Source organism: Saimiri boliviensis, chromosome 7, assembly GCF_048565385.1.
Source record: "Saimiri boliviensis isolate mSaiBol1 chromosome 7, mSaiBol1.pri, whole genome shotgun sequence".
NCBI lineage: Eukaryota > Metazoa > Chordata > Mammalia > Primates > Cebidae > Saimiri > Saimiri boliviensis.
In genome coordinates, this window is record NC_133455.1 from 70,670,189 (window position 1) to 70,684,261 (window position 14,073).

General features: G+C 46.7%; 1 protein-coding gene across 1 annotated transcript; it reads left to right on the forward strand.

The window, feature by feature from the left end:
• Positions 1 to 345: 345 nt before the first annotated feature.
• Positions 346 to 12,038, forward strand: PA2G4 (proliferation-associated 2G4). Its single transcript, XM_010349953.2, has 14 exons — positions 346 to 526; positions 3,290 to 3,418; positions 3,713 to 3,818; positions 4,000 to 4,069; positions 4,346 to 4,438; positions 6,596 to 6,659; positions 6,900 to 6,978; positions 7,657 to 7,735; positions 7,817 to 7,950; positions 8,228 to 8,322; positions 8,449 to 8,576; positions 8,742 to 8,795; positions 10,963 to 11,029; positions 11,123 to 12,038. Exons 1-13 carry the CDS (start codon positions 439 to 441, stop codon positions 11,026 to 11,028), a joined length of 1,185 nt encoding a protein of 394 aa, XP_010348255.1. The 5' UTR covers positions 346 to 438; the 3' UTR covers position 11,029; positions 11,123 to 12,038.
• Positions 12,039 to 14,073: the final 2,035 nt, after the last annotated feature.

Below are 14,073 nucleotides of genomic sequence, written 5' to 3' on the forward strand. Positions count from 1 at the left end.
CTCAGAGTTCTTGGTGGAAGAGGTTTTTCTGGGAGAGACCACGCTTCCCCGCAAGCTCCCCAACGGCTCCGCCTTCCCGCCGGAGCCTGACCCTTCCCAGCGTGCCCGGCAATTCCGGCGTGCGAGGCCCTCGGAGGGCAAGGCCCCTGGGCCTGGCTTAGGAGGGCGAGAGGCAGGCTGGGAATTGTAGTTCTCAAGCCCCTGAGGGCGGCTAGAGGCTGGCGGTGAAGAGGACTAGTTGTCCCAGCGTCCCCTGCGCCTCAGCCCGCGCGCTCGCAGCTTCTCGCTCTCGCCAGCCTGCCCGCTCCCTTGCTTGCTCGCGCTTTCGCTCGCCCTCTCCTCGAGGACCTAGGAGACTCTGACCACAGCCTGCGGCTGGGAAGGGGGACAGAGGCGGCGGCTCAGGGGAAACCAGGCTGCAGTGGTGGTGGTAGGAAGATGTCGGGCGAGGACGAGCAGCAGGAGCAAACTATCGCCGAGGACCTGGTCGTGACCAAGTATAAGATGGGGGGCGACATCGCCAACCGTGAGTGCGGCCTCGGGTCGGGGAATCAAGGCTGACAGGGAAAGGTGCCAGGCTGGCCCCAAAGGGGCTGGAGCGGAGGGGTCATGCGGAGTGAGCTACTGAGGGGTCCGCACCGGTCCTCTGGGGGCGGCGTGGTGGAAAGACCCGGTGTCGCGCCTGGGACCTGAGTGGCCAGGCCCAGGCTGAAGTCTGTGGAGGTGCGGGCCGGCGACTGGGATGAGCGCAGAGTGGGACCCCTGGCAGGCTCCGACCCGAGGCTGTTTGTTAGGAGGCAAGACAGGTTTTCTCCTGTTCCAATCCTTCAGTCCCGATTTCTGCTTCCTCTGATTCTGGCAGCGGCGAGGCCACCTCGAAAAGGAAGCACCCAGCTATTGGCGACAAAGCGCCCCTCTGTTTTGTCGATTCTCTGGGGCGTCAGGAGCCGAGCCGGCACGTGTTGCTGGGTCCCCTTGCGGATGGCTGGCCCCCTTCCTCCACTACTGTCCCTGACACCAGCTTCCCTGCCACGTGCTTTGCTGGAGCCTTTCCTTCTTTACTTCAGTTCTTACCCTGGTGGGGGCCCCCTTCTACATTTGGGCCAGCTAAGGGGACCGTTGGAGAGCTCTCCGGGAGCTTCTAACCCAAGTCTTGGAGATATATATGGCTTTTCTTGAAGTTACTCATTACTACCACCTTTCCAATCTGTGCAGGTAGCCTTAGTTAGCATTCACATTTGTTGTTCTCAGTGACTTGACAACTCGAATGTTTTGGAGTCCTCGTCTTATTCCAACTAGGAAAGCTTGCGAACAGTAATGGAAAAGGGAGGACTGATTTTGGGATTGTCACAAGTCATCCTTATTCGAGCTGTGCTCCGACGGTCTCAGCAGTAGCCTGTCACTCTAGGCAGATGCAACTTTCTCTTTTCTCTCTTTCCAATTCACCTTTCCGTTTTATTTAAAACTCAGGGAGGTACAAACTGCTTGTCCGTGGGCTTTTAAATGTTTTTTGGGGTTTGTGTGTGTGTGTGGTTTTTTCGTTTTTGTTGTTGTTGTTGTTTTTGAGACAGAGTTTCACTCTTTTTGCCCAGGCTGGAGTGCAGTGGCTCAATCTTGGCTCACTGCAACCTCCGCCTCCTGGGTTCCAGCGATTCTCCTGCCTCAGCGTCACGAGTAGCTGGGATTACTGGTGCATTCCCCTATGCCTAACTAGTTTTTTGTATTTTCAGTAGAGACCGGGTTTCACCATGTTGGCCAGGCCGGTCTTGAACTCCTGACCTCAGGTGATCGCCCACCTTGGCCTCCCAAAGTGCTGGGATTGCAGGTGTGAGCCAATGCGCCCAGCTTTTAAATGGTTTTAACAGCAAAGATGGTGGGAAAGCGGTGTTTAGGATGCCTCCGGTCCTGTGGGTGAAAAGCTGAGTTTTTACTAGCTTTCAAAGAATCACCAAAACTGAGATTTCAAAAATCTAACCTGTACTATGGTTTTTGGTGCCGGTTAGTATTTGAGATAGTAGTTTGAATCAGAAAATCTCTTTCTTTCTTTCTTTTTTTTTTTTTTTTTTGAGACAGAGTTTCTCCCTTGTTACCCAGGCTGGAGTGCAATGGCGCGATCTCGGCTCACCGCAACCTCCGCCTCCTGGTCTCAGGCAATTCTCCTGCCTCAGCCTCCTAAGTAGCTGGGATTACAGGCATGCGCCACCACGCCCAGCTAGTTTTATTGTATTTTTAGTAGAGACGGGGTTTCACCATGTTGACCAGGATGGTCTCGATCTTTCGACCTCGTGATCCACCCGCCTCGGCCTCCCAAAGTGCTGGGATTACAGGCTTGAGCCACCGCGCCCGGCCCAGAAAATCTCTTTCTTGCAGTTTATAACTTCAGGCCATTGTGATCTCAGATACAAATTTTCTAACTTTGGCCTCACATCTCTTTGAGATAAGCCATGATCCCCCGAAATGAAACCCAGGGACCTTAGGTTAAGCCCCTTTGGCTTATACACTTGTTTTTTTTTTGTTGTTTTTGTTTGTTTGTTTGTTTGTTTTTCCGAGACGGAGTTTCGCGCTTGTTACCCAGGCTGGAGTGCAATGGCGCGATCTCGGCTCACTGCAACCTCTGCCTCCTGGGTTCAGGCAATTCCCCTGCCTCAGCCTCCTAAGTAGCTGGGATTACAGGCATGTGCCACCATGCCCAGCTAATTTTTTTGTATTTTTAGTGGAGACAGGGTTTCACCATGTTGACCAGGATGGTCTCGATCTCTCGACCTCGTGATCCACCCGCCTTGGCCTCCCAAAGTGCTGGGATTACAGGCTTGAGCCACCGCGCCCGGCCTATACACTTGTTTATGAGGCAGTAAGTCTACATAGATTGAGATTCCTAGCACCTAATTAGAATGTCTGAGAAAGGAAGGCAGTAACATTTAATAATGCATCAGCTTCGAGTCTGCAATTCTGTCTACCTTCTTGTAACATGTCCCTGATGCCTATAAATTTCAGCTTTCCTTGTGCATATGTGGGCATACCTTGGCAAGAACCCTCTAAAGTTCATAACTCTGTCCTGTCACACCAAAGGTAGCATCTTTGGAAAGTCCAAGGCCTTGCCTAGGCCGATGGATTGTATATACCCACTTGTCACATAATAAGGAAGGGAAGGTAATGTTGTCCTTTCAGCCTCAGGGCAATTAGTACTAGAGAGTATTACAAACTCTTAAGTCCAATTTCCAGGTATTCCTTGGGTGGTAACTAGACAATAAATACATACAAGGCTGACAAGATGGGATTCTGTCTTCAGGGGTACTTCGGTCCTTGGTGGAAGCATCTAGCTCAGGTGTGTCGGTACTGAGCCTGTGTGAGAAAGGCGATGCCATGATTATGGAAGAAACAGGGAAAATCTTCAAGAAAGAAAAGGAAATGAAGAAAGGTAAAAAAAAAAAAAAAAAAAAAAAAAAAAAATCCCTCACTAATTTCCCATTTGACCCTTATTTGGTTCTATATGTTTTATTTTTTTTATTGTAATTAATGATGCAGTCTCCACTCCAGCTCTGGTTGAGATATTTGGAAATTTGGAATGGCAAGTGGGATACAAGCAGTTTTCTTCCCAATCCAAACTGATGAAACTTAAGCAAGTCCCTGAAAACATCCTTACACTTTTCTGAAGGGCAACAGGGCTCCCAGGAGACAGCAAGGCAGTAGGCTGATGATTCTTTCTTTACAGGTATTGCTTTTCCCACCAGCATTTCGGTAAATAATTGTGTATGTCACTTCTCCCCTTTGAAGAGCGACCAGGATTATATTCTCAAGGAAGGTGACTTGGTAAAAATGTAAGGTCAAACTGTTTTTTGTGTTTTTTTTTTTTTTGGCGGGTTGTCCTGAGGGGCTGCCCCCAGCCTGAGGGTGGGGCCAGTGGGGCAAGTCGGTCAAACTGTTTTAAAGCATTTTTCTTTTTTTAAAACATTTACAAAGTGCTAGTTCCTAATGTAGTACTCTGATCTTGCCTTTCAGTGACCTTGGGGTCCATGTGGATGGCTTCATCGCTAATGTAGCTCATACTTTTGTGGTTGATGTAGCTCAGGTAGGTGGCCTGCTTTTGATCTCCGTTCAGCCTTGGGAGTGAGGGGAATGCACTGCCAGTTGCTTCTTATCCCCACCCCCAATCACCACGTCAGTTGAGAGAGTCTCTAGAGAAGCAAAAGGAGAAGGAGAAAGGTGTTTTTTTTTTTTGTTTTTTTTTTTTAATTCTCCTGTTCATTAGCTGGCCTTCACATATGGGCTCACATATATTAACCAGATAGCCAGCTGAGTTAACAAGCTTTCCAGGAAGATCCTGATTGCATGTCCTTATCTACAGGGGACCCAAGTAACCGGAAGGAAAGCAGATGTTATTAAGGCAGCTCACCTTTGTGCAGAAGCTGCCCTACGCTTGGTCAAACCTGGAAACCAGGTAAGCTATTTTATCCAATTCCAAATTATAAAACAGCTTTTTAAAATTAGCTATATTTGGCTGGGCACAATGGCTTATGTCTGTAATCCCAACACTTTGGGGGGCCAAGGTAGGAGGATAGCTTGAGGCCAGGAGTTCAAGACCAGCCTGGGAAGCATGGTGAAACCCCGTCTCTACAAAAAATACAAAAATTACTTGGGCGTGGTAACATGCACCTGTATTCCCAGCTGCCAGGGAGGCTGAGGTGGGAGAATCAGCTGAGCCTGGAAGATTGAGGCGGTGGTGAGCTATGATCACACCACTCACTCCAGCCTGGGTGACAATGAAACTATGTCTTAAAAAAGAAAAAGGAAAAATAAGCATTTGCTGTCCCCACAAAACTGATAAGAATGCCAGGTATAAAAGGATTAACCCTGGACTTAACATCAGAAAACCCAGGCATAGTGGCACAGACATGTAAATCTAGCACTTTGGAAGGTCAGGGTGAAAGGACTGCTTGAGCCCAGGAGTTTGAGACCAGCTTGGGAAACATAGCAAGACCCATCTCTACAAAAAGAAAAAAGAAAACCCAGGTTTATGACCAAGTTCTTTCACTTAACAGTCATTTAACCTGAGACTCAGTTTCCTTGTCTTCTAGATTGGGATATACATCTGCCCTGTTCACTTGCAAAATTTATCAAATAAGACCATCTTTGTGAAAGCACTGGGTAAAATGATATGCAAATACACCTATTCCTCGGCTTGATGGCACTTTCAGTAGAAGCTATGTTTTGAGTACCCATACAACCATTCTGTTTTTCATTTTCCATATATTTTGTGAATTACATGAGATAGTCAACATTATTATAAAATAGGCATGTTTTAGATAATTCTGCCCAACTGTAGGATAATGTTTTCTAAGTGTTCTGAGCACACTTAATGTAGGCTAGGCTAGGCTATGATGTTAGGTAGGTTAGGTGTATTAAATGCTTTTTGGGTTTTTTTTTTTTTTCTTTGAGACGGAGTTTCGCTCTTGTTACCCAGGCTGGAGTGCAATGGCACGATCTCGGCTCACCGCAACCTCCGCCTCCTGGGTTCAGGCAATTCTCCTGCCTCAGCCTCCTGAGTAGCTGGTATTACAGGCACGCGCCACCATGCCCAGCTAAGTTTTTGAATTTTTAGTACAGACAGGGTTTCACCATGTTGACCAGGACGGTCTCGATCTCTTGACCTCGTGATCCACCCGCCTCGGCCTCCCAAAGTGCTGGGATTACAGGCTTGAGCCACCGCGCCCGGCCCCTTTTTTTTTTTTTTTTTTTTTTTTTTGAGACAGAGTTTCACTCTTGTTACCCAGGCTGGAGCGCAATAGCGCAATCTCGGCTCCCCACAACCTCCGCCTCCTGGGTTCAGGCATTTCTCCTGCCTCAGCCTCCTGAGTAGCTGGGATTATAGGCACGTGCCACCATGCCCAGCTAATGTTTTGTATTTTTAGTAGAGACGGGGTTTCACCATGTAGACCAGGATGGTCTCAATCTCTTGACCTCGTGATCCACCCACCTCGGCCTCCCAAAGTGCTGGGATTACAGGCTTGAGCCACCACGCCCGGCGCTTTTTGGGTTGTTTTTTTTTTTTTTTTTTTTGAGATGGAGTCTCACTCTGTCACCCAGGCTAGAGTGCAGTGGTGCAATCTTGGCTCACTGCAACCTCCTCCTCCCAGGTTCAAACGATTCTCTTGCCTCAGCCTCGTGAGTAGCTGGGATTACAGGGGTGTGCCACCACACTAATTTTTGTATTTTTAGTAGAAACAGGGCTTCACCATGTTGGTCAGGCTGGTCTCGAACTCCTGACCTCGTGATCTGCCTGCCGCAGCCTCCCAGAGTGCTGGGATTACAGGCACGAGCCACTGTGCCCAGTTAAATGCATTTTTGACTTAGTGATATTTCCAACTTATGATGAGTTCTTTTGAGATGTAACCCCATTATAAGTTGGGAGCATCTATATAAAGTATTTTTAGATTGTAAGGATAATCGAGCTATGAAATGAAAATCCAGTGAATAAGAATCATTGGTATTGGATGGAGGATATTAGAACGCCCTGTTCTTTTATGCTTCTTATTCTCATTGTAGAGAACTCATTAGCTCCTGATATCTCACCTTTTGTTTGATGTTGTACTTCTAGAACACACAAGTGACAGAAGCCTGGAACAAAGTTGCCCACTCATTTAACTGCACGCCAATAGAAGGTGAGAACAGTTAACAGGGTTGAGGGTCTAAGAATGAGTGGCTTTGCAGAATTCAGGCTTTTGCTCCCTTGAAGATCTATCCTGGCTATAGCCCAGTTGAAGCCAAAAATCTCAGTGCCCTGTGTTTCCATAGCCAGGTACTTTCTCACTGCCTGCCCCTTCAAACTACCGAAGTGGGTGGATTTGGAAAGCTTTTGGGGTTCTGGATAGCTTGTTCCATAGGCTATGTCCTGTCTACAGGTATGCTGTCACACCAGTTGAAGCAGCATGTCATCGATGGAGAAAAAACCATTATCCAGAATCCCACAGACCAGCAGAAGTAGGTGCCAACCCCACTCATCACCTTCTACCAAACTAGACTAGTCAACAGGCTTTTTTCTATACTCTCAGCTGAATCTTGTCTACCTTCTACTCCTTGCTTTCAGGAGTGACCTATTGCTCTTAATATTCCCGTTCTCTAGGCCAGGCGTGGTGGCTCATGCCTGTAATCCCAGCACTTTGGGAGGCCCACGCTTGTGGATCACCTGAGGTCACCAGTTTGAGACCAGTCCAGTCAACATAGTGAAACCCCGTCTCTACTAAAAATACAAAAATTAGCTGGGCATGGTGGTGTGTGCCTGTAATCCCAGCTACTTGGGAGGCTGAGGCAGGAGAATCGCTTGAACCTGGGAGGCGGAGGTTGCAGTGAGCCGAGATCGTGCCATTGCACTTTAGCCTAGGCGACAGTGCAAGACTCCATCTCAAAAAAAAAAAAATTGTCTGTGAGGAACATGAAAATATAAAAAAGAAGAAAAAATACAAAAATTAGTCAGGTGTGGTGGCATGCAGCTATACTCCCAGCTACTCAGGAGGCTGAGGCAGGAGAATTGCTCAAACCCAGGAGGCGGAGGTTGCGGTGAGCTGAGATAATGCCACTGCACTCCAGCCTGGGCGACAGAGTGATACTGTCTGAAGAAAAAAACAAAAAACAAAAAACCTTTCTTTCTATTCCTTTTAGGAAGGACCATGAAAAAGCTGAATTTGAGGTACATGAAGTATATGCTGTGGATGTTCTCGTCAGCTCAGGAGAGGGCAAGGTGAGGAGAGTACCAGAGTTGGCAAAGAGGGGTGACTGAAAGTGTTTGCCAGACCAAATGTTACTTAAATTACTCTTGCAGGCCAAGGATGCAGGACAGAGAACCACTATTTACAAACGAGACCCCTCTAAACAGTATGGACTGAAAATGAAAACTTCACGTGCCTTCTTCAGTGAGGTGGAAAGGCGTTTTGATGCCATGCCATTTACTTTAAGGTACTACACGTAGCGATGATAGTACTTGGAACCAGTCTGACTCACAGACCATACACCCAGGAACACTTTTTCCTCTCCCTTCCTGCCTAGACTTGTAGCGTGCACGTGCTCACTCCCTCCCTCTCTCTCCCCATCTCCTTCTCACTGAAGGTAATGTAAAAGAGCAATCCTAAGCATGATTTCTGCCTGAGGGTAGGAGCTATTTTAAAATATAAGCAAAATGGTAAGACTTGATGGGGAGTTAAGAATACTTCTGAATATCATCTTCCCCTGACAGAGCATTTGAAGATGAGAAGAAGGCTCGGATGGGTGTGGTAGAGTGCGCCAAACATGAACTGCTACAACCATTTAATGTTCTCTATGAGAAGGAGGGTAAGTTCTAAAAAGAGCTTCACTTTGGATTCCCTGATTATATGATATCCTTCATATAAGTTCAGAAGAGCTAAGTATGACAACAAAGGAGCTTTTTATCAAAACACATCTTCATTTTTGCCATAGGTGAATTTGTTGCCCAGTTTAAATTTACAGTTCTGCTCATGCCCAATGGCCCCATGCGGATAACCAGTGGTCCTTTCGAGCCTGACCTCTATAAGTCTGAGCTGGAGGTCCAGGATGCAGAGCTAAAGGTTAGTATGGAATAGAAGGTGGTGAGTATGTGTATGGTACCTGTGCTGGGAGTGAGGGCTAAATGCCAGCAAAGTCCTGAAAAGAGCTCCAGTACTGAAAGTAACCCTTTTTTTAAAATTTCCTCCACATTCCTCAAAATTTATTTATTTATTCCTGTTTTCCAGGCCCTCCTCCAGAGTTCTGCAAGTCGAAAAACCCAGAAAAAGAAAAAAAAGAAGGTGTGTTGTGATCATCCCTCTCTGGCAGGGTGAACCTGATGTGATCCCTCTTTCTTCCATTGTGTTAGGTCATGGTGGGATACGGATTTTTTTTTTTTTTTTTTTTTTTTTTTTTCTGAGACGGAGTTTCGCTCTTGTTACCCAGGCTGGAGTGCAATGGCGCGATCTCGGCTCACCGCAACCTCCGCCTCCTGGGTTCAGGCAATTCTCCTGCCTCAGCCTCCTGAGTAGCTTGGATTACAGGCATATGCCACCATGCCCAGCTACTTTTTTTTGTATTTTTAGTAGAGACGGGGTTTCACCATGTTGACCAGGATGGTCTCGATCTCTTGACCTCGTGATCCACCCGCCTCGGCCTCCCAAAGTGCTGGGATTACAGGCTTGAGCTACCGCGCCCGGCCTGGGATACGGATTTTTGTACAGATACTCTTCAGCTTAAATGGTAGGACTTTGTCCCAGTAAATCCATCATAAATTGAAAATAAGTCAAAATGGATTAAAAGGTGTGTTGTGATCATCCCTCTCTGGCGGGGTGAACCTGATCCCGCTTTCTCCCATTGTGTTAGGTCATGGTGGGATACGGATTTTTGTACAGATACTCTTCAGCTTAAATGATAGGACTTTGTCCCAGTAAACCCATCATAAAGTGAAAATAAGTCAAAATGGATTAAAAAAAAATTTTTTGGCCTGGTGCAATGGTTCACACCTGTAATCCCAGGACTTTGGGAGGCCAAGGTGGGTGGATCACCTGAGGTCTGGTAAGACTAGCCTGGCCAACATGATGAAATCCCATCTCTACTAAAAATATAAAAAATTAGCGGCCAGGCACGGTGGCTCAAGCCTGTAATCCCAGCACTTTGGGAGGCCGAGGCGGGTGGATCACGAGGTCGAGAGATCGAGACCATCCTGGTCAACATGGTGAAGCCCCATCTCTACTAAAAATACAAAACATTAGCTGGGGATGGTGGTGCGTGCCTGTAATCCCAGCTACTCAGGAGGCTGAGGCAGGAGAATTGCCTGAACCCAGGAGGCGGAGGTTGCAGTGAGCCAAGATCACGCCATTGCACTCCAGCCTGGGTAACAAGAGTGAAACTCCGTCTCAAAAAAAAAAAAAAAATATATATATATATATATATATATAATTAGCTGGTTGTGGTGGTGGGCACCTGTAATCCCAGCTGCTCGGGAGGCTGAGAGGCTGAGGCAGGAGAACCCGGGGTGGGGTAGGGGTTTCGGTGAGCTAAGATCACGCCATTGTACTTAGCCTGGGCAACAAGAGCAAAACTCCATCTTAAAAAGAGAGAGAGAGAGAGAGAGATGATCTCAGTGTGTCACCCAGGCTGACATGTAGCAGCATGACCATAGCTCACTGTAGTCTCAGACTCCTCCTGTGCTCAAGTGATTGTCCCACCTTAACCTGCTGAGTAGCTGCCACCATGCCTGGCTCAAAATGGATTTGATATACCTTAACCTACCAGGAACCTCAAAGCTTAGCCTGGCCTACCTTCAGTGTGCTCAAAACACTTACTAAACAAATTATCATGTATCAAAATATCCATATTGCTTTTCACGCTGTTGTGAAGTCGAAAAATCACAAGTTGACCATTGTAAGTCAGAGACTTATATATCTTTATATCAGCTGTGACCCAGAGGATAGATACTTTTTTGGCTGAGGGTGCGGTGGTTCACACCTATTATCCCAACGTTTTGAGAGGCCTAGGCAGGAGTATCACTTGAGCCCAGGAGTTCAAGATCAGCCTGGGCAAGATGCTGAAACCTCATCTTTACAAAAAAACCTGTACATGGTGGCATGTGCCTACAGTCCCAGCTACCTGGGAGGTTAAGGTGGAAGGATTACCTGAGCCCAGGGAAGTTGAGGCTACAGTGAGCCATGTATCTCTGCATTCCAGCCTAGGTGACAGAGTGAGACTGTCTCAAAAAAAAAAAGGTGGCACAGTGGCTCAGGCCTGTAATCCCAGCACTTTGGGAAGCCGAAGTGGGCAGATCACCTGAGGTCAGGAGTTCAAGACCAGCCTGACCAACATGGAGAAACCTCATCTCTTAAAAAAATAAATTGAAAATAAAAAACTTTATCTCTAGTCCCAGACACTACCCCCCAAATAGTTAGAAACTGACATGTCTTCTCCCTCTCCTTTTCTTGCACATAGGCCTCCAAGACTGCAGAGAATGCCACCAGTGGGGAAACATTAGAAGAAAATGAAGCTGGGGACTGAGGTGGGTCCCATCTCCCCAGCTTGCTGCTCCTGCCTCATCCCCTTCCCACTACACCCCAGACTCTGTGAAGTGCAGTTCTTCTTCTCCACCTAGGACCGCCAGCAGAGCAGGGGGTCTCCCTACCCCAGTTCCCCAGCCCACTCCCTTCCAACAACAACCAGCTCCAACTGACTCTGGTCTTGGGAGGCAAGGCTTCCCAACCACGGAAGACTACTTTAAATGAAAAAAAGAAATTGAATAATAAAATCAGGAGTCAAAATTCATCGTCTTCAAGCCCCTCTTTGTAGCCTTTTCTACTACTTTCTGCTTGGTCAAGGTTTGTAGCCCTACCACAGAACAGGGCTAAATTAGCCACCGCCACTGAAAACTCAGCTGAATTTTTTTATACCACTCTGATGTCAGCGTTTTTCCATCTGTTTGGGGCTTTTTCCTCTTTTTCCCATTTTCCCCAAGTATTTTATCTGGCTTCAAAATTAGGAGGATTATTTTTCAGATTGTTTTTATTCAGTGTGGCTGATTCCTCATCTTGATTCAGGCCATCCAGTCAGGCCCTCCCATTTTAGGAGTTGGAGCCTTCATTTATGAAGAGACTCTCAGCTATGAAATGGATCCTCATTTGTAAATCTTTGTTCTTCCATTTTCAAAAAGCTGTAAAGAAATAATTCATCTCAACCTTACCCTTTTCTCTGGAGTCAGTGGGGTCTTCCCTCCATCTTACACAAACCTGAGCTGGAAGCTCAACTGGTTTTGTTCCCTGTTTGAAATATTGTGATCTCCCTCCCTTGAAAGAAAAAGGAAGAACCAGAGGAGTAGACTGACTGAAGATACAACTCCTGGCTTTCTGAAGCTGTGGACTTGGATTGGATTGCTGGGGGTTTGTAGAGAAAGGTGACACATTTCAGTACCTCTGGCATGCTGTCCCAGGAAACTAGGGCTCCCACTAACTTATGAGGTTTTTAAACACATTGAAAATGACATGACATTATAATAAATTTGGATTTGCTCATAATGTGCTTTGTATGCTGCTTTGATAGGGGTGGGGAGAATGTCAGTTGAAGTAGTACTGGAACTGTTTCTCCACATTGCCATGATCTACCTTCCTAAAATGAGGAAGGTAGGTGATATAGTAAATTACCTGCTGGAGTTGGGTGATATAATTTTCTCAGTAGAAACGGTCCTCACTGCTAAGATTTGTTTGGGGTTCGGACACTTAATGCGTACTCCAAGAACAGCACTACAATGCGTACTCCGAACAGCACTACAGGTGTTTATCTTGATTCAAGAAGCCAGGAAGAATGTCTGGTACGCTAGTTTTCAGAGCCAGACTGAGGTCAGATGGGTAATTAGTTTATCTTGTTACATATCAGGCATTGCTAAACTGGAGATACTACAAGTGAACAGAACTGAACACAGGACAAATGTGTAATGATGTATATCCACCATTAAAAAAATTACACAGAGCAGTTTCAGAGCCCTAAAAATCCTCTGTTTTCCCTGTTCATCCCTCTCTCCTTGATTATACATTTATCTGAAGGCAAAGAATGTATAACATCAAGAATGAACCCTAGTGTAAACTAAACTGGATCTGGAGTGATAATGGTATGTCAATATAGGTTCAGTTGTTAAATGTACCACTCCGGCAAGGTGGAGGGATGTTTATAAAGAGGGAGGCTAGGCCAGGCACGGTGGCTCACGCCTGTAATCCCAGCATTTTGGGAGGTTGAGAGGACAGATCACAGGGTCAAGAGTTCCAGGCCAGCCTGGCCAATGTGGTGAAACCCTGTCTCTACTAAAAATACAAAAAAATTAGCCAGGTATGGTAGCATAGGCCTGTAATCCCAGCTACTCAAGAGGCTGAGAGGCAGGAGAATTGCTTGAACCTGGGAGGCAAATTAGTTAGCTGCAATCGTATCACTGCACTCCGGCCTGGGTAACAGAGCAAGACTCTGTCTCAAAAATAAAGGGGAGGCTAAATGTGTGGGAAATAATCTATACTTTCATCACTTTTGCTGTGAATCTAAAACTGTTCTAAAAATTTAAGTCTATTGAGCCGGGTGCGGTGGCTCATGCCTGTAATCCCAGCACTTTGGGAGGCCGAGGCGGGTGGATCACGAGGTCAAGAGATCCAGACCATCCTGGTCAACATGGTGAAACTCCCGTCTCTACTAAAAAAAAAAATACAAAAAATCAGCTGGGCATGGTGGTGTGTGCCTGTAATCCCAGCTACTTAGGAGGCTGAGGCAGGAGAATTGCCTGAACCCGGGAGGCGGAGGTTGCGGTGAGCCGAGATCGTGCCATTGCACTCCAGCCTGGGTAACAACAGTGAAACTCCAATCTCAAAAAAAAAAATAAAAATGAAAATAAAAATTTAAGTCTATTGGAAAAAAAAGGCCGGGCACGGTGGCTCACACCTGTAATCCCAGCACTTTGGGAGGCCAAGGTAGGCAGATCACCTGAGGTCAGGAGTTCAAGACCAGACTGGCCAACATGGTGAAACCGGTCTCTACTAAAAATACAAAAAATTAGCTGGGCGTGGTGGCGCACACCTGTAGTCCCAATAACTCGGAAGGTTGAGACAGGAGAATCACTTGATTTGCTTGGAGGTGAAGACTACAGTAAGCTGAGGTCACACCACTGCACTCAGCCTGGATGACAAGAGCGAGATTCTGTCTCGAAAACAAAATTTCCCTCAAAGAGCTTATAGACTAGTTGGCAATCATCAATTGGAATCCTTGTGGAATTGATAGAAAATAATTCTGCTAGGATTTTTTTTTGTTTCAAAAAATTTGTCTTATATAAGGCAGGGTACAGTGGCTCATGCCTGTAATCCCAGGACTTAACAAGGCCGAAGTGGGCAGATCACAAGGTCAGGAGTTTGAGACCAGCCTCACCAACATAGCAAAGCCGCGCCTGTACTCTCTACCAAAAATACAAAAATAGGCCGGGTGTGGTGGGTTGTGCCTGTAATCCCAGCTACTCAGGAGGCTGAGGCAGGAGAGTGGCTTGAACCTGGGAGACTGAGGTTGCAGTGAGCCCAGATCCTG